This window comes from Anopheles maculipalpis, chromosome 3RL (assembly GCF_943734695.1).
Source record: "Anopheles maculipalpis chromosome 3RL, idAnoMacuDA_375_x, whole genome shotgun sequence".
NCBI lineage: Eukaryota > Metazoa > Arthropoda > Insecta > Diptera > Culicidae > Anopheles > Anopheles maculipalpis.
Window position 1 is genome coordinate 82,317,827 of NC_064872.1, and position 19,290 is coordinate 82,337,116.

The following is a 19,290-nucleotide window of genomic DNA, read 5'->3' on the forward strand; positions in this document are numbered from 1 at the left end:
CTTCCTTAATTATTTCTACTTATCTTTACCGCATCTTTCTTCCTGTACTCGTGACGCGTGCAGACGATTTTTGTTTAAATTCAACGATTTATTCCTTCCTGAAGACGCTTGTAATTAATTCGTAGTTTAATTCACTTTTGTTTGCTTACAAACGACACTATGTTTGCTTTGTTTGTTTGGTTTATTTTTCTTCTGCTTCTTCCGCTTCTTTTACCCATACGTCCCCACGGGCTGCTACATTCGCTCGCATCATCGCGTGCCTTGCATATATTCACCGCATCAAACCGCAATAGCTTCGTTTTTCATCATTTATATTTATTGTTTTCTGGTATGTTAATCGTTTGTTACTTGTTTCGTCAGTTTTTTTAAATGTTTTGTTTTGTTTTGTGATACTTTCACCATGCTTTCTCCATTGTTTCTGAGTCTTTCGTATCACTCCCTCACCGCTCTAACGTTTGTTTTGTTTTTTTTTCTTTCTTTTTCTTTCTTTGTTGCTAATTCTCTTCAAGTTAACCCGAAAAACTTCGTACTAGTACTAGCAATAGTTTCGAAGAAGTTAGCTTTAATGTTCGCCTGCCAATCGGCAATTGGCAACACCTTCCGCCGGTTATTTGTTAGTTTTGCTTTGGCGAAGTTTTCTTCCTCTAACTGTTCTCGTTTTGTTTGTTGGTTTCGCTACAATCTCACATTTATATTTAACAACTATTGATTATAATTTTTTTTTCGCAGAGACTTTGTTTGCCTGTTTATTCTTTCAGTTTTTGTAGTTTTTTTTGTTGCCTAACTCATTCATGCTTCACTCTACCGTTTACCCATTTTACACCCATACTTTCCTTTCTATGTTGGTTTAGGTCTCTGTTTTTGCTTTCGATAAGCGCTAAAAAGTGTGTCTCTTCGAACATGTAACAATTGGTTGAATGTAGTGGTATGTGATTGTATTGTTTGTGTTTTTGGTTTTATATTTTGTTGGTAAGATTTCGAATTTTCTCATTTGATGTCCATAGGTTTGGTTTGTTTCGTGTTTAGTTGTGTATTCTTTTGATGCCATTTTGTTTCGTAAGAGTATTCCGTTTTCCTCTCAACTGCACAGTTTATGGAAAGTGTGGAAATTCTGTTTTACAGACAGCGTGGCAGAGTTAGTGAAAGAATAAGAGCGAAAGATAGAGTGAGCGATAAAGAGAGAGAGAAAGAGACTGAGACAAAGAGAAATTATGAAAAAAAGCCACAAAAAGCGGTGTTAAAGAAAGTGTGAGAGAGCAAGAGAGAGGGAAAGAAATGAAGTAAAAGTGTAGTAAGTTAGCCCCTTAAGGGGTTTTGTTACCGATTGATAAACTGTTTTCTATCTTTTGGTCCAAAGTATTCCAAAATATAGAATTTTTAAAATAAATTCCCGTAGAATTCTGACCTCAAACTACATTAGGCTGCTAGTTCTAGAACTTCGGTAATGCTGAAAATTGGAATTTGACGTGAATCCTGCTTTAAGCAGGATTTTTCCCATCTTTAGCTACTGTTAAGAGGTGATAGATGCGCGTTGACAGCTCTCTACTGTCATCCAATTGCTTTTAGTGTTCCCACCAACGCATACCGATGGTGCATTCTATCTGTTTACTATCAACAAGTGGATGGAAAAACCCTTACTCTTTCTCTCTCAATCCCTCTCTCACTTTCTCTTTCTCTTTCTCTTCTTCTCCCACTTTCTTTTTCATTTCCAGTTTTCCATTTTCGTAGCGCTCTGCGTACGTTGTCTTTGTCAATAACATGTTGCAGGCGATGCGTTCAGCCCGTAAAACACCCAAACAGCCTTTTTCTATTATGCAATTACCTAACAACAATTGTTGTAAAAATTGACGGACTAATTATAATAGTGGTGTGACTTAATTTATCTATAAACAGTTTGTTTTTTCTTTCTCGAGCTCTGCCCGATTTGGCAATTTCCTCGCAAATGTTGTGTGTAATGTGTCTGGTGTGCCTGTCTCCAACATCGCCCTTTTGTAGCCGCTTCCTCCTTTGTGCAGTCGCTTACTAGCCGCTGGAAAGGGGTAAGCACTACCTACAGGGTGAAAGCTGTTTTTCTGATGCTTTGATCACTCTAGTTTTATTTTGCCTTCTATTTGCCGTGTTTCGTTCGCTTGCTAGAGGTCACGTTCTATGTTTGGTGTGCTTGTTATTTCCAGTTGTTTTCCCTTTTTTTTTTGCATGTCGGTTTGTTAGGTGTGTTTTGTTCCATGTTCCATGGCTTTGTTTTCTTTGCTTTCCAATTGTTCTATTTCTCTTTTCCTCTCTTTCTCTCTCTCTCTCTCTCTCTCTCTCCGTTTCTTTCCCAATTCGTTTCTAATGCATAGCGTGTTTGTTTTACTGAACTTGTTTTGCCAAAACTGGACTTCATACCTTCCATTCCCAACAACGTTTTGTTAGGCTAGCAAAGGTTTAAAGAGATAATATACTAGTATGAATGTATGCGTTGTTTGGATGAGCGGAAAGTGTCCATATGTGTTTATGTGTGTATGTGTGTAACGTGCGCTATATTAGCATTGGCGTGGATTCCGCTATTGGAGAAAGGTTCAATAAAAACTAGATTACATCTCATATTCCTGCGGTTTAAGTCGTCTTAGTAGTTGTTTTTTTATAGCATTTGTATGTCTCTGGATGTCTGTGTGTGTCTGTGTTTTTGGTTGTTGATTTCCTTATTTTAGGTTTTTGTTTTTGTTTTTTTTTTTTTTGTTGTTACTTACTCTCACCATCCTATACCACCTGCCTTTCGTCTCAAAAATGGAACCCACGCGTACAAAAATGGCTCAACACAAAACATTAACATAAAAATTGTTTCACTGGTGGAAAAAACAACACACGGCGCTTCACATCACAACGAACAAAACTAACATACGCCATCAAACGTCAAACCTTTACGGTGCGCAACTTTAAACACTTCCTCTTACTATACAACTTACTGTGCTTGTGTAAGTCTGTGTGTGTGTGTGTGCCTGAACATTAGCCCTATTTCGTTTCGTTAAAAAATAACTTTAGTCCTTGGTAGAGGGCGCTCACGCGAACTGTGGATTATAGCTACTTAGCCCTACGGTTGCGTTAGGCTATTTGTTCATTTTTTCTGTATTTTTAATGTTCTACTCACACTCATACACACACACACACACACACACACACAAACACAAAAACACTTTCACATCTTTTGGTAGTTTTTCACTATTGTTCAATCCAGTGAGATGTGCGAGAGTTCAATATGGGTTTGGGGTTTTTATTTTTTTAGCGTAACGTCTCCTTAAACATTATGCCATGTTCGTACTGTCAGTTTGCAACGAGCCTCACCAATTAATTGTGGATTTCTTTTTTCTTTATGCACGGCCAAAACAATCCACCTACCTCACTGTGTGTAACATGCTTATTTCTTTTCCATCTAAATCTTAGCAATAAGTTTAAATTTAATATTTCACCTAAATTGTTGTCCATCAGTTTGACGGGGGTTTTCTTCTGCGATGCGCACTTTCCGTGTTAAACATTGTGTCGCTTTCGTTTTTTTTTTTTCGAGTGATGTAACATTATTGTATACGCGTATGTTTTGTTGTCCAACTGTTCCCCTGTCCCATCGCCTACAGTATCGTGGGCTTGTGGGTGCTTCTCTTCTTTTGTTTTTTTTTTTTTGCTGAGTAAACAGGCTCCACGTCTGTTTTCTTCTGCCGAACACGCAAAAAAAGTCATGTTAAACTCTCGAGTCCTTTCTTTTTTGTTTTAACCTTGGTGAATTGCTTATCTGTTAAGCTTTCTGTTACAAATATCTGACGAGGAGTAATTATTTCGTCCATCCATCCACTTCGATTCGCTAGTAGTCAGCTGCAGCTGTGAACTGTTTGTTTTATGCATTTACTGTTTGTTTGCTTTTGTTTTGTCTACTCGGTCCTCTCCTTGCTCCGTATTCGCTAATGTGTTAAATTGTTTTCTGTTTTGTTGCGGTTTGTTTTTAAATCTTTTCTATGTGTTATTGCGCTGTGTTTCGTGTGTTTGTGTGGTTTTATTTGTTCCTACCTTTCTCCTTTTACTGTTTTGCATTCATTTCGCAATTATTAATTCGGGGTTTATGTTTTTCTTTGTTTCGGTATGTTTTTCTTTTTTACTAATGTTTTTTTTGTTCTGCTTGCTTTTGCATCAAGCTTCTAATGTGGTGTGTGTTTGTGTGTATGTTTGTGTGATTTTCTTTTGTTTCCTTTTCTGTTTTCTTCTACACGCAACACGCCTTTGTTTTGCTGATTTTTCTTCTAGCGTACTTGAGGGTTTGTTTTTTTGCTTATACTCCTTCTCCGGTATGATTCACACTACCTGACTGTTAAGCTTACCATTCTGCGGGGATTTTGGTTTTGTTCGTCGTCACCCGACCAGAACGCGTCCTGAGACGGAAATTGTTGGCGGTGGTTTGCTCGTCGACTGTTGGCGCTTCGGTGTAGTGCGGGTTCCAGCTGATCCCGCCGATGCTGTTTGCTATCGTGTCGGATGAAAGCAGCCGCCGAGCACTCACACCGCGAGCTATAACACCACGAGCAGATGCACAAGTTGCTTCGTCCAGGCGACAAGCTCGGTACCGACGGTCAGTACGGCCACCATCGCGATCCACGACTGTACCCCGTTCGTGTGCGTCCGGTAGACCGATCCGAGCGCACAGAGCGCCCTCAGCAGGGAGGAGACTGCCCGTGCCGTTGATGAGCTCGACGGTACAGACATGGCCGTAGTGGAGGCACTGTCTCCGGAGAACCTCCTGCTACTGACGGTGCTGGTGGTAGAGGTGCTGGCGGTGGAACTACTGCTGCCGCTTCGGCTAGTAGTGGTGGCGGTGGTGGTGGTGCTGGGTGTGCTGGTCGCTGCGGTGGACGTAATGGTGGCCTGCGACAGCCGACACTGCTCGGACAGGGATGAGCTGCTCGTGGGTGTGGTGATGCTTGGGCAGTTGGGCGATATTGCCGGTGGTTCGCTGCTTAGCGCCAGCGCCTCACTGTCCGGATGCTGTGTCTCGTTGTGCAGTGGATCACAGCGTGCACAGAGGCCATCGATCGGGCTGGAATTGCAGTAGTCGTAGCAGCAATCGGTTGGACCGTTGTTGGATTTTCGCAGCTGGTCACCCGTTTCTTCGATGTTAAGGTCTAGTGATGTGACGAAAAGAAGCAGGTTAGTCGATGGAAGACAAACGTTTATAAGTAGTTTCAGCAGGTGCAAAAATCGCACCAAGCTAAGTCTTACCTCGACATAGAAACGTCGGTTCACCGGCGTACTGCGTCGGATAGGCTGGTGCCCGATCGCCCGGCAACATGTATGGGCACTTTTGCTCTACGGTTTGGCATACGTTTAGACATGGTCGTATTCGTACTCGTTTTCGGCGTGAACTGGAAGAGAAAAATTGCATTAATTGGCTAATTCCTATGTGACAGGACCTCTTTTATTTCATCAAGCTTTTAAATACGTTTCACATGCTGATGACAAGTGCTTAATAAATGCTGAAAAATTCATGTAATTTATTGATTGTTGATTTATTGAACGCATTATGTGTAGGATATTTGGAAGATTGTGAGCCTCATAGTACGGAACAACATTATGATTTAAAGAAAACGTTTTAAACAGTCTACTTGTCAAAATCTTGCTACATGCGTTAACGTAGCCAACCGATCTGAACTTAAATTCTCGCTTAACTAGAAACGTTGTTCTTATTAAATCTTTTTCCATCACTGTTAATTGAAAACAATAACGCTCACTGAGCCACGTTCATGGAAACCAGCACCAGAGCAGCATCCCGTGTTCTATAAAGCGAACAATAACAACTTGCTCCAACTTTTATCAAACACAGGATGAAGCTCGAACTGCCTTTCCTCCCTCACATGCCATCCAACATGCCACCCAACAGAAATTTCATCATATAACACGTGCACGTGTGACCATCGTGACCGAACTTGGCCGGCTGCACTAATGCTGTACTCGAGCGGAAGCTTAATTTTTTGTCGTTAAACAACGATCAGCTTCACTGGTTCGGTCACTGTGTTGGTGGAAGAAATACTTTGCTTCATTTTATTGTTACCTTGTCCATCGTGTGATGGCCCTCTTTACGTGCTTTTTTATTACAAAACTTATTCGTTTGTAGCGTTTTACTCGTGTCACACATCGATCAGGTCGTTGGTCTGCCAGCAGAAAGCTTAACTTCCTTGGCTCGGTTATACGGTCATCCTCACGGTACAGCTGAGACGGTGAATAATTTATACGGTACGTAAATTTGTTTCCCCGCGGTGTCATCGATCCGATGGAGGCGCCCGGTGGATCGTAAGGAAATTAACCGAACAAAACCGATTTCCATGCACGGTGGCCGCTTCCGGTGTGCTTCTCGCTGGCTGTGAAGTGCATTTAAAACTCTTGCGCTCTCACTGCTGTCCTTCAGACTTACTCTCGTACCAAAATCAACGACCAACAACCTCGGAAAAGTCTCCCCAAAACCAACTTGTCAAGAATGCCTGGTTCGGTGCAAAAGAGAAAGAAAAAAATATTCACCAAAATAAAGACCCGAAGCCACCCGGTGGAACAAGTTTGAACGATTATAAATTTGTCTCCATCTATTATTCATCGACCGAGGGCATCACGCCGCCGAACAAACGCGCTACACACAGAGCGGCAGAACGGAGACCGTATTTTGCCTGTGATGTGCATCCATTTAGCTAATCAATTAGCCTGTCTCTGCCCAGTGATCCATCAGATTTGCTGTTTTCCTGCAGGCGACCGGGATTGCTTCGGCGCATGAGAAGCGGCTGCTCGTTACTTTGCTTCGGGTTATCGTTGCGAAAAATGCTTATGCAAGCATGGCCTTGTAGGGGGGGGAGGGGGGGGGAGGAGGGGGGAGTGGTTTCCCGAAACCCTCTCTGTCCCCATTCGGGCCAACTTTTCCTACTTTTACTCTATTCGTTTCGCTTGTGAGCTTCTTTCTAGTCTTCCGAAGGGTTTGCTTTGATTGACTGGTTTCGGACGAAGTGCGATGAAGATTTTTCCCATTCCTGCTTTGGCACATGGTTTCGGAACAAAAAATGAGAACCAGGGAGGAAAGCTTTTGCCTTGCAGTTTTGCCTGATTTATGTTTTCCCTGCACAGTGGGCAAGTTAGGAGCAAAACATAAAAAAAATCCGAACCAGACCAGAATTGGGCAGAAAGGAAACACTTCAAAAACTTTGATGGTTACCTTTTTCCCTCTGCCGTTTATTTGCTTTCAGGCAGGCGGAAAAGCAAGTCCTCTTGCGTTTGTGTGAGTGTGTATGTGACGGACAGGAGGGGGTGAAAATTCCCAAATGAAATGGTACAGAATTATTTATTCACGACGCCTTTTGCCTACAGGGCTCTCTGGGTGGGGCGGGACGAGGCTTGCTGCTTCGCGCGTGTTTGTCTGTCGAGCACTCGGGCCAAACCATGCCTAACGAATGAACTTCTAACGATTACCCGGAGTGGCTTTTTCACTGCTGCTCGGAGACTAACGAGAACGGGTGAACGGGTACAGACGATGGTAAAGGAATCTCGAACGCAACCAGATACGTACAAATCTCTGAACCGAGCGGGCAAAGCTGGATGACTTCAGCCGAACCTTAGGGAGAGGAACATAGGGAGTAGACAATTAAGGAGAAGGTGGCACAGAGCGAGCTGTGGGTGGTTGAGTGTGAAAAGTGGCCTCATGGGCGAGAATGTTGATGATAATTTGAGGTAACCATCATCCGTGCCATTTGTCGATTATTTAATGGACCATGGCCGTTCGTTCGGATTGGGTTAGAGGTGTACATGCTCAGATATTGTGGGAGAGATGTTTGGGGAACTGAGGGTAAGAAGGACGTATTACTATTGGTGAGCTCCTGTTCGAAAAAAGGTTTGGTGTGGCACAAGACTCGTCCGAGCTGGGAGTTCTTAAGCGACTTTTGAATAGAGGACAATTATGAAGATGATAGGGCGTGCTGCTTTAAGTTCAGAAATTTGGACAACATTTGTGAAACTTTGGCCAAGTTACTAACATTAGTTAAAGCTTGGAAAAACTGCACTTACCTTTTTACAGTGATTGATATATTTTTTACTAGTTGCTGCTTGTTCGCATCGTTCATGTTCGGCTCAGTCTGCTTGTTCGCGGCGTCCCCAAAGATGGCGTTCGATTTCCCCTGGGAAGCACGGTCACTGTCTCGATTACCGGTTTTATTGTTAACACTTTTGATGTCGTCCCTCGACGTGAAGTACGGTATAAAAACGCTGCAGCCCCACCTTCGATATGCCTCCTGTTGTTGTGTATCAAATGTAAGAGGAAGAAATAGAAAAAATGGACAATTAGGTGAAGAATAGACAAGCGATACAAAAAATGATTTCTCAATGATTCGATTAATACTGCTTTTTTGAAGTTTAGTAGTAAACTAATAAGCTCACGATGTTAGGATTATAAAAATAATTGCTTTGGATGACATATTTGTTGTTTTTCCTCCTATAATGCACCAGGTTTTACGATAATTTAGGGCTTCATTTAGGAAAGATTATGTAACTCTGGAGATCTTTGCATTCCATATCAACCGCAAGCTCTGTATTCTTATCACTTGCCCGCTCACTGTAACAAGCCAATCGTTCCAGTGGATCGACCGACCATAACCATTGCAGAAACATCCGGAGCGAAGTACTTAAAGAAAGCACCAGCCGTACATGCGGCCTCTGGACATAAGTTTCGGTCATTAAAGTTGTCGGAAGCGCTACTTCACAGAATAATAGTCGATCAAAGTAAGAGCAGTAAAGGAGAAAAGGGGGAAAAAATGAAACGAACGCAAAATAATACATAAAAAAAGAGGACGACAACGAAAACCTCATAAAGCTGTCCGGTTGAAACGGAGGAACGCTTAAACTCAAAACAACCCTTACGCTCACATGCACAAAGCACATTCCGTGCGTGCTCTAGAAAAACGGTCCAGTATTGTCCAGTTCAGGAAGGTGCTTAGAAACGAACAAGCCGAAAAGTCAACGGCAAAAGTATGGGCAAAAGTCGGAAGGGAAAGTTTTACTCTCGTTCTGGCGTCGTTCCAGGATTTCCTCTTGGCTGGGTGTACGGCGAGCGCCTTTGCTCGCCTGAAAGTTCGCTGATAGCTAGCACGCAATCAACTCGACTTGTAATACGCATAATGAAGTTGCGAAGCATTTTGTACGTGTATACTGGCCAAAAAAGGGTGCATGGGGGAAAGGAAGGGGATGTCAGGCGATGGTTTTGTATATGTGTAAGTTTTGTACTGATGCTGTGAGCCAACGACTTTACTTGCTTTAATTGTGGGGCTGTGTCGATTGAGCGAGGGTGAACGTTTAACTGCAAACCGCGTCTTTGTGCCAAAGAAATGGAGATCATTTCTTTTGTTTCATGATGTTTTTTTTTGTTTTTAGTTTATTTGTTCACTTTGATTTTTGATCACCTGTTTGAAGGGTTATTTCATTTGTTTGCTCATTAAAATTTGTGTTTAAAATATTCATTTATTTATAAACTCAGTCTCAAAGCGTTAGTTTTGTCATGTTCTGGTTTCTTATTGCACCTTTTTAATTTTATTTACGTGTTCGTTGTTTTCTATCACTGTAATGTTTTCCCTATGAGTTCCTACGCATCAGAAGCCACACGATAGAGCAATCGGCTCTAACATTATCGGTAGGTCTTGAGCATGTGTTGACTGAACATATAAGCCCGTAAATTTCTTAAAACATCCTCATGAAGTTTACATGAAATTACTGCCCATCCCCAAGCGTAGTAGGTCCAAGATAAGATGAAGTGATTGTATTGAGGCAAACCACCATAAAGGCTAGGACATTGGATTGGATGGCGATTATAATCTAGATGAAAGGCTGTCTAGTTTATTGATTCATTCAGTCATCTACTCATTTTAAATTTATTAACTTTCCAAGATTTTTGTTTATTTTATTTTATTTAACTCCAAGATAACGGCTCCTTGCCGTATGGTCAACACCGCGTGAGGTGACTTAATACAAATTTCACAAAGAATTTTCTCCTTGGTTTTTGTCTTAATCCGGACACATTCTGTAGAACATTTCTTCATGATATTGTCAATAATTTGACAAAAGGGTGGAGCCGCCATAGTATAAATAAAAATATTGTTAAGAAAAACAATCACATCGCTGTATTGTTGAAGCTTACATTAAGTTTCAGCTGGTATAAAATAAGCCTTCAAATAGTTAATGCAATGATTCCATTCCAGGAACTGCTCTCTGATATAGCAGAGTATTATACAAATGCTTCTGTACATTCTTCGATACAACTGCTCATCATTTGCATCCTTTACCCAAGATTGTTTATTGTAAAGCGGTTCGGTTGCAGCGTGTTTCGTTTGCAAAGAGCTAAACAATAGTAGTTGAGAGTGGATGTTACAAAATGAGCAACCTGGTTACATCAATATCATAGAATGCAAACAGAAACCGCGTGCGTATGTCGTGTGGCATGTATGTGTCTGTGTGGAAAGCGAAAGGAATACCATCGTCCGAACGCACAAGTGTAGCACACATAAGCAGCACATGCTAAATCTTATCTATCCCTCCCAAGCACCTTCGCGGCCTGCCTCTTCCCCACACCAGCACATGGATCAATCTGCTCGTCAGCCCTATAATGCTGGTGCTGAAGCATTTATTTGCCACGAGTCCGAGCATCGAAACGGCACGCTTCGCTAATATGCGGCTCCGGGCAATACGAGCTCGTACCGTACCATCGCCAACCCGAGCGAGCTTGCGAGCTGCTGTTATGTAACGATCGTCCTTTCCCCGGCCACTCGCCACCATCACCATCTTCCCGCACGTTTCTCCTTCGCCGCTTTCCACGTGAACGGTTTCGGAGCTCGCAAATTTTCGCATGTGGCGGTGGTCTCTTCGTTAAAAGATTAGAGCATGGATTCTGTTGCATTCGTTTGAAGAGGAGTGAAGGGAGATAAAGAGAACTTTCCTCACTACCTATGCAGTAGGATCGTCACAAAAGTAAATCGCTCCGGTAGTGCATCCAGTTTGGGTGATGCCGCGATAAGAAACCGTCCCCGAAAACAGCAGCTTAAGCTGGGAAAGTGTGGGTAGAGTGAAAGGGAACAGCAAAGGGAGTTGCTCCCAAGGATGCCGATTGTCAGTGACACGATTGCGATGCCTGTTGTGAACAAATTTGAATCATCCAATATACCCAGCAGAGACAGGACCACCTGCTTCTGTGATCGCCCCAGCATCTTCAACACCCATTTCCACCCATTTCCGCTTCATAGGGCGAACCGTCTACAGCTCGTGCTCCACTCCACACCATAGCAATGTGAGCTCGGTGTGCCAGCATGAGCTCGGTTCTCTCGCTCTCATTCGCTCGGAGCTCTCTATCCTGCTTTCGGGCGACATTTCCATTCGGACACAAGCGCCACACAGTTTTCGCAAAATTAACCTCACAAATGCTCGGCACTGCTGTGCGTCCTCCCACGGCTGTGCCGTTACAAATCGAACACACCAACCCACCGAAAATCCTTACTTCCGTCCCATCAGCGCCAGTCCTGGCGCATTCCATCACACCAACACACTGGCACTACACGCTTCGTTCGTTTGAGATTAGCTTACACGCAAACCCACACAGACACACGAAGGGCACGAAGTGTTGTTGGAGCGATTTTGGGTTGAAAAATTACTTCGTGCCATCAAGGACGGACGGGTACTAGGATGGACTGTGTCAGCATGTGTGTGTGTGTGTGTGCTCGTGTGACCATTACGGTGGTACCTGATTCGGTTGCCGCGGCAGCTGTAAGAGAGCAATTGGAATCCAACGAAAAAAAGAAAAAAAACACGCAAAGGGGAACGTGTGAGAGTCTTACTGAGAAAATGCTGCTCGCCCTTATTTATACAGACGACACAAGTGCACACGCACACATATGGACACCCTTGCCACCGTTGATAGTGTGCGATTTTTTGAGACAGCTTAAATTGGGTAAAGCATACAGTGGATGAAACACACATCCACACTCTAGACCACGGTTCGACGAGTGCCGACGAGACGAGAAAAAAAAACCTCAGAAGTAGTGGAACTGTATCGGTGACATGGGTCAGCACATTCAAAAGTACAAAATTTATTAGTTTTAGGATCAAGTTTTTCAGAATGGTGTAGCTTTTAGTGCTAATGAAAGCTTATAGGAATACCAAGAATCATTACAAAAATTATCACAACTCACAAGATTAGGTCTAATTTATCAATAGTGCTTGGATTTATTCTAGAAAATATCTTACTATATTCAAAGGATCTAATTCATAATGTTTTTGTAGTAAGAAAAGTTTCATTTGTGCTTTATGTATCAAAATAGTTTCCACGAAAAGAATCGCCTTTCTTGTTCAGTTAAACAAAAATGATACGCGTAATAAAATATTGAAAATCTACCGCTTTATATCACATGTGTTGTGAACTCTTAGATCCTTGCTTAGCTGGTGTCAGGATTACAGGAATTGTTTACAGGATTTTGTTGAAGCTTACCGTCTCTTCATAATCTTTTCTGAAGTTTCCATTTTCTACCAGAAAAGATTGCAAAATAATTTAAAATAATCATTTCATTGCTTATATCCCAGAGACCAACACCGATCGGTCTATGTGCATGATAAACACACCAAATCATCAATGAAGTAAAAGCTCCAAAGCGCAAGCTAATACATCAAGCAAAAAGGCAGAAAAAACAACAACATCCAGCTAAAAGATTGGCTCACTGTAATGATTCTTTGAGCGGCAACACTTACACTAATAAAGGGAGCTCTTGTAAATTTCACTCACGTTGCACTCACTCGAACACACACACTGAGCGAATAATATGCTCTCCAAAATGGGGAAAGCAAAACATATGTAAACGGAAAAGCTTTACGCTGAGATGGTATTAGTGCTGCCTAAGGACCACCAACACAGCTGGAAGCAGCGAGGATACTCACAAGCACAAACTGTCATAGCAGTTGGTGAGTATGTGTTCGGGTGTCTCTATTCAAGATCCTTGGTGTGAAAATCAATTCCACTCGGCTACAGCGGTGTATGTCTGTAAAGAAGATAGGTGCCCTAAACCATTCACACTTTGAAATGCTTTTAGTTAAGTAGTAAAAGTTGAAGCAATAGTAAATGTCCAGCTAAACTCAGTATTGTTGTGAGCATAAACGTTAGAGTTAAGGCTGCAGCCACCTAGACTTTTTCTTGACATCGTCACGTTGGTTTCTTGTCTTTTTTTTCTGCATGCGAAACAGTGACTCATCGGGCACTCACACTGGCACTCAGAAAGCTACCGACTACAAACTTTCCTGTTTGCTGTAGCTGTAAAGGAAAAACTAACCCTCATTGCCTAATGAATAGTAGCAGAAGTACAACCCCGAAACGTTGTAGAATTCACCGATTCCGCCAAATTCCAATAGAATCAGTCTGATAGTAAAGGGTTAAAAAAAGAAAAAACTCCACTAAGCTCTTGCGTAAGAGGGAAAGCTCCCGACTCTCGAGCAGCAGTAGTATATGCAGCTCATCAGCTCTCGTCACATTTGTACTGCCAGCCACTACAGTGCTGCACTATGTTGCGTGTAGTCAAGTGCACGTAAAGCCACTCCAGCTTATGGTTGTGAAGCAGTGCGCCAACTGAATAGCTGAGGTTTATCAGTAACCAATCGAGCGAGACAGGCAGATACATGCTCCTCGTTATTCCTACTTTTTTTGCTGTGTATGTGTGTTTTCTGTAACTTGAAACTATATTATTGGATATACATTTCGATTCTGATGCAAATTTTCGCTGGAATTGAGGCATAAAGCAGTTGTTGTGTAAATTTTCCGATACGATTCAAATAAATAATGGCCGAGCGAGTTGGGATATTGGAGTAACATAACAAGCCTCCAATGAAACCACTTCGGCCACTGGTTTGCTACACTCAAGCTCAGGTGGATCGATTTGAATCCCAATTTTTTGTACCACACTGCGGCGGGTTCTTCTGAAACCGTCCGGCTGTGTCCTTCAACTTCATCTCGTGAATGTGAGTGTCCAACCCCATTTCCGTTGGTTGGTTGAAACGGATGTGTACTGGCATGGCACAAAAACTATACAATGGATTGTGAGACGGTGTTCCACCGGTATGCACAATGCTGTCATTTTATCATTTCTTTCATCTGAGTGAAGTATGGGCGCACGCACATGCACACCTTTCCCCCCAACAACCGTGTGACCGATCCGATGTCAGACCGGGAGCAATCCCAATCCTCTAAAAACAATACCAAATATCTCACAATATGCTAAGCACCGTTTCCTGCTTGCGAGTGGGCGAACCGGGCGACCATCATCATCATCATCATCATCATTATTTGCTTGTTTCTTCAAGTGGAACACATCGGCAGAAGCCTAGCCTGGCCCGCCAGAGATCAAGTACGATGGACGAGTGTTATCCTTGCGTGTCCAGCAGGGTGAACATAAATTATTCGATTCACCGTCGCTCGGCCGGGCTCCCAAGAACACGGCGTTGAGTGTAAAGGGCGAGCTACGGTAGGCAATTATAGGGTGAGCTTTTTGGCTAAAAAATCACAACCCTGGAAAAAGGTGATGTTTTTTCTTCATAAATGGCTTGCTTACATTTGCATAGGTAGCCAGTCCAAAACCACACACACACGGATCGCACACATGTTATATTTACCCGCCGAGATCCATTACGAGGTTGCTTTACACAGCCATGCTAATTTGACGCCTATATTTCTTAAACAAACACATCGTTACGGCACAAAACCAGCCAGCCCAGCAGGCACGTATTGCAAGTAAAATGCTGCATTTGTTGTTACTGTTTTTTTTTCGGGAAACAAAATATTTTCCTCCCAACAGTGGTCAAGTTTTACGGTCACTGGTCTAGCAACATCAACAACAATCATACGAGTGACGCTAGTCCAAGAACAGAGAGAAGAAAAATTAAACTTTTCCAATACCATTAACACCAAAACCATAGCTGAGTTGAGCTAATTTGTTGCTTTAGTTAAAATCTTCCTCCAAACTTTACGACACGTCACTATGCGTTGGTGACTGTAAAACGGTAATCAACCATCCCTTCTTAGCAGGAATGAGCTGAGCTGAGAAGGTCCAGAAATGGCCCGTGCCCCGTCTTGTTACGGCTAGCGGGGCGAGATGATTTACGGTGTGCGGTCCAGCTTGAACGGCAGATCATCATCGATCGTCGGTTCGAGCGTACTGATTGCACGCTCGCATACATTGTTGCCCATGCCCGAGTGTGTGACCGAGGAACGAGGGAGAAAAAGAATTACCAATTTTATTTGAGCAACCGAGCGTGTTCGACTGCTTTGCAACCAGGAGGAGGAAAATAATCAATCTATACATATCCACGCGATTTGTTTTCATGTGAGAAATCATGTTTTGAAAATACGACAAGCTACAGCGCATCGCATAAAATGTGGGTTTGACTAAAAAAAAGGATCTGTAAGGTTGCTCCAAAAAATAGGTAAATTACATGAAAATTGAATAGATAATCTAAATCATCATTTTTATAGCCCCTTTGGTAAGATTTTATGGAAAAATCACTAGCTGATATCTAAAAATCAGCTGTTAGTAACTTTCATGAAATTTAATTTAAAGATTTCCACAATAATTCGAAGAAGCTATTTTTAAATTATAAAAAACAGAAAATGACAATACGGTAATATGCCGTCATACTTAATAATAAATAAAAATAAATTAACTGGACAATCTAAATTCGGCATATTACAGGTAAAATTACACTTTACGCAAATGAAATGTTTGAACTCCTGAAGAAAAATTTCTTGTTAAACAACATCAAGTCAGAGTTTCAGCAATTGTAAAATAGTTACTCTTTATCCTGTTAATTCATCCCAAAAAGTCAATTCATCCCAAATTTTTCCAAAATTGAAATAAAATTGGAAGCTTCTTCTTGGCTTTACGACCTACTAGGTCACGCCGGCCACTGAATAGCTTGCTAGACTTGTTAGTTACTAGTTAACTGTCGTGTAGTTGAGTAGTTAGTCCTCACTACGAGGAAACAGTCAGGATGGGATTTGATGACCAGTATTGCAAAGTGAAGACCGATGTCACACTCACCTCGACCACCGGTTCACTCCTTTTTTTGGAAGCATTTTTGGAAGCTACAGTATGCAAAACGACGAACGATTTATTGTATAGAACGATAAAACTACATAGAAAACTTATGAAAATACTTTGAAATGCTAAAATGGTTAAAATATGTTCTACAATCATTGATCAACATATCTGGAACGTCGGTATCAAGAGCAAACCTTACTGGGAAGGAACGAACAATCGTTATGTTTGTGTATTTATATTATTTCCTCTAGTAATTTAATACCATTATCAAAAAAGGGATAGGGAGAGCTCTACCTGTCGATCACCTCTAATGATGATTTTCTTTTTGAATGAAATATATATAATTATTAATTTTGAATATAAACGAATTCAGTCAATTCAATCAATTAGTTCAAGGTTACCATTCAAAAGGTTCACAAAAATGATTTTCAACTACAAAATCAAGTAGTATGTCTTGCGCACAGTTATAGAAAAAATCTTCAGCAACATCTCTGTCACAATCTAATACAAAGTTCTAAATGAAAGGCACAAACTTCCATAAAGAAATCCATTTAAAAGCAATACAATCAACGTCCCAACAGTTCCGTTTCGGTTTACGGGTACGGGTTTTGAGCCTGTCTTGTCATATTTCTTGCAAAACTTGTTTCTTTTCGTAGTGTAGTTTTATTTTTTTTTTACGTAAGTTTCGCACTGCCCTCTTCAGTTCGCTCATTCGACCAGGAAAAAGTGGTCGCCTGCTGCACCCGATCTTATTCAATTTCACCGCTCCACAGCCGACCCAGCTCTTGAGCGAAGTGGTTTGATTTATGTACATGTCACAAACAATGCCCGATTTTGCCGCCTTGGAATAAGAGGAACAAGTAGTAGACGAAGAAGAAACCGAAGCTATCCTTCTGGTGTCCTTTTACCCCTGCTCCTTCCCCGCCATTCTACGCTGGGTTGTGCTTCTCCGTTCATCAGGGGTACATCTTTTGCTACCGTCTTTTAAGACACCCAAAGAGGGAGGTGTTTTCGTGTGCCTGCTTCATTTCCCACCGCTGAGAAAGTCGTGGCCTTCGACGTGGTGGAAAATCCTGTCCCACACCAACGGGGGTTTTTTTTCCCCCGGTGTGCTAAAGATCCTGTTCAAGATGTGCGCCCTAGTTTGGGCTCTCACTCTCACACATTGTCATTCTCGCTCTCACTTTTGGGCGATCCTTTTTGTGAGCCACCCTTTTGCATCTCTTTCGTTCGCTCGCGCTCGCACTACCCACAGCTCTGACCCAGATAGAGAGCTGGGAAGGCACGTTGCATCATGCCGCTTTTCGGTATCATCAGCCACACCGCCAACAAACGCGAAAAAAAAACCCTCCCGACGCAAAAAGCCTCGAATGTATGGTCTTTACGTGATCACTCGTTGTCACGCTTTCTGCTAAAACGGATAGGCGGCGAACAGGCAAAGTGCAACAAAGTTTGACCATGTTCCGTTGGGATGCAGGAAAGTGACGGGTGGATTCTTCCCACCGAAAAGATATACAAACAACGGACAAACGAAAGCAGTTTTCCGATCCCGCCAAAGTTGTCTGAGTAGGAAAGAATGCAAAGCTCATCGCTAGAATGCTCTACTAGCACCCAGAAGGCCACCAGCACAGAATGCAATCGGGCAGGCAGGCGAACATTGAACAATGGTACCAAACAAGGGGGTGAAGAAAATAAGGATGGAGCGAAGGGAGGGGATAGGGTCGGGGATACAACAGGAAAAAACCGCAGAGTGTTCATTCTTCATTCTGTTCCCATTTCCTTTCCACTCCATCCACCCCTTTTCCCTGTCAGTCGTTCCTAGTACAGCAGCAGTGGTTGAGTGGTGTGACCTAGATTTTCGGAACAACTCATCACACAGCGTCCGAGGTTCACCCATTCCCCGTTGAACCTTCAAGGAAAGTGTTTTCTTCCGATGGCAGTACAGGCGCTGATAGAAGACTCCAGGACGCTGGAGTCCACAAATGATGAGGTCCAGAGAGAAAGAGAGAGAGAGAGAACTGAAAGGGAAAGAGAGGCAGACTGGGACGACAGAACTCGAAACGAAGCACAAGCGCACATTCGGAGATTTTTCACCAGCCCCCACGCGTTTGGCCGCCACCGACACTCGAGTGCTGGCGCTCGCTCGAGTGGAAGAAATTATTATCGAAAATATTTATTCAATGCACCGGAACCCATGGTGGAGCAAACGAACGTGCACGCCTTTAAAAGAGACGATCCGCACGGTTCGCACGGTGCCCGGTGTGCGGGAAGCGTGCCGTGGTGGGCAGTAGCGCGATGGTGGCAGAACGAGCATCAGACAACCGAGAAAATGCATCACGGCGATGCACGCGAACAATCTGTGGTCGGTGGACGAGGAAAACTGTACGGGCGCTTAGGGGTACGAAAAGTGTTCGGAATAAATAAAGCTGCAAAAATACGCGAAATGAAAAACTCTTTGGAAAGTGAGTTCGTTGTTGTTAATGCCTTATTTCTGTTTTGAAATTCTGCAAAAAATTCTAACGCCATCTTGCACTGCACATTGGAGCTCGCACGAAATGGATCGACGAACCGGGCTTTCCCAGGAAAAAAGACACATTCCAACGACTTTTTTGAAACCTGATTTGCGGTTCGTATTGTTCCCAAACATGCCCAAAATGTGTCAATCAGTACAATTTTCTCACCGAAGTATCGAACCGTTGGATCGTTTGAGGCGTTACGAGGTCGGGTCGGGTGAAAATCATGTTTTCATCGCACGAGTTGTGCGATGATAAATGCATGATGCACCGGATAAGTTGCACCGGTTTGTCGTGGATTTTGATCGATGGATCGACAGGTAAAATGTCTATGTTCTGGTAAATGACAATTTGAGGGATGGGTGTGTGATTGAGGTCCACTAAATATTGTCACTGATAAGTGGAATCAGGTCACCTTAACCTTGACTTTAACATAATTTTTAGTGAAATCTCTTAGCTCTACGGGCATAAGGTAATATTTTCTTTAGACGAATTGGATGACCTTTGGTTCTTTGCCATTTTTCCTCTGGATTTTGATGTATAGTACAATTTCTTGATACAATTTGTTGAAAGTTGTCCCAAATCTCGAGAATGCGTTGTCACAATTCTACATTTAACTGTTTACAATTGAGTTCCGGACAATTTCGCTTAATGAATATTTAGTTTCAATAAAC

General features: G+C 42.6%; 3 protein-coding genes across 3 annotated transcripts in view; 1 reads left to right on the forward strand and 2 right to left on the reverse strand.

The window, feature by feature from the left end:
- LOC126562334 (serine protease inhibitor 2-like) overlaps positions 1-19,290 on the reverse strand; it is a 388,794-nt gene that overhangs the window by 88,459 nt on the left and 281,045 nt on the right. The gene's annotated exons all lie outside the window — the stretch shown is intronic.
- Positions 1-19,290, forward strand: part of LOC126562624 (terpene synthase) — a 224,574-nt gene that overhangs the window by 928 nt on the left and 204,356 nt on the right. The window lies entirely within an intron of this gene.
- Positions 4,529-19,290, reverse strand: part of LOC126561937 (uncharacterized) — a 35,966-nt gene continuing 21,204 nt past the window's right edge. Inside the window, exons 3-5 of the mRNA XM_050218318.1 lie at positions 8,059-8,282; positions 5,242-5,384; positions 4,529-5,144 (exon numbers count right to left, since the gene is read on the reverse strand). Coding sequence (XP_050074275.1) covers positions 4,534-5,144; positions 5,242-5,384; positions 8,059-8,282 — 978 coding nt within the window. The 3' untranslated portion in view covers positions 4,529-4,533. The remainder of the gene's footprint in view (positions 5,145-5,241; positions 5,385-8,058; positions 8,283-19,290) is intronic.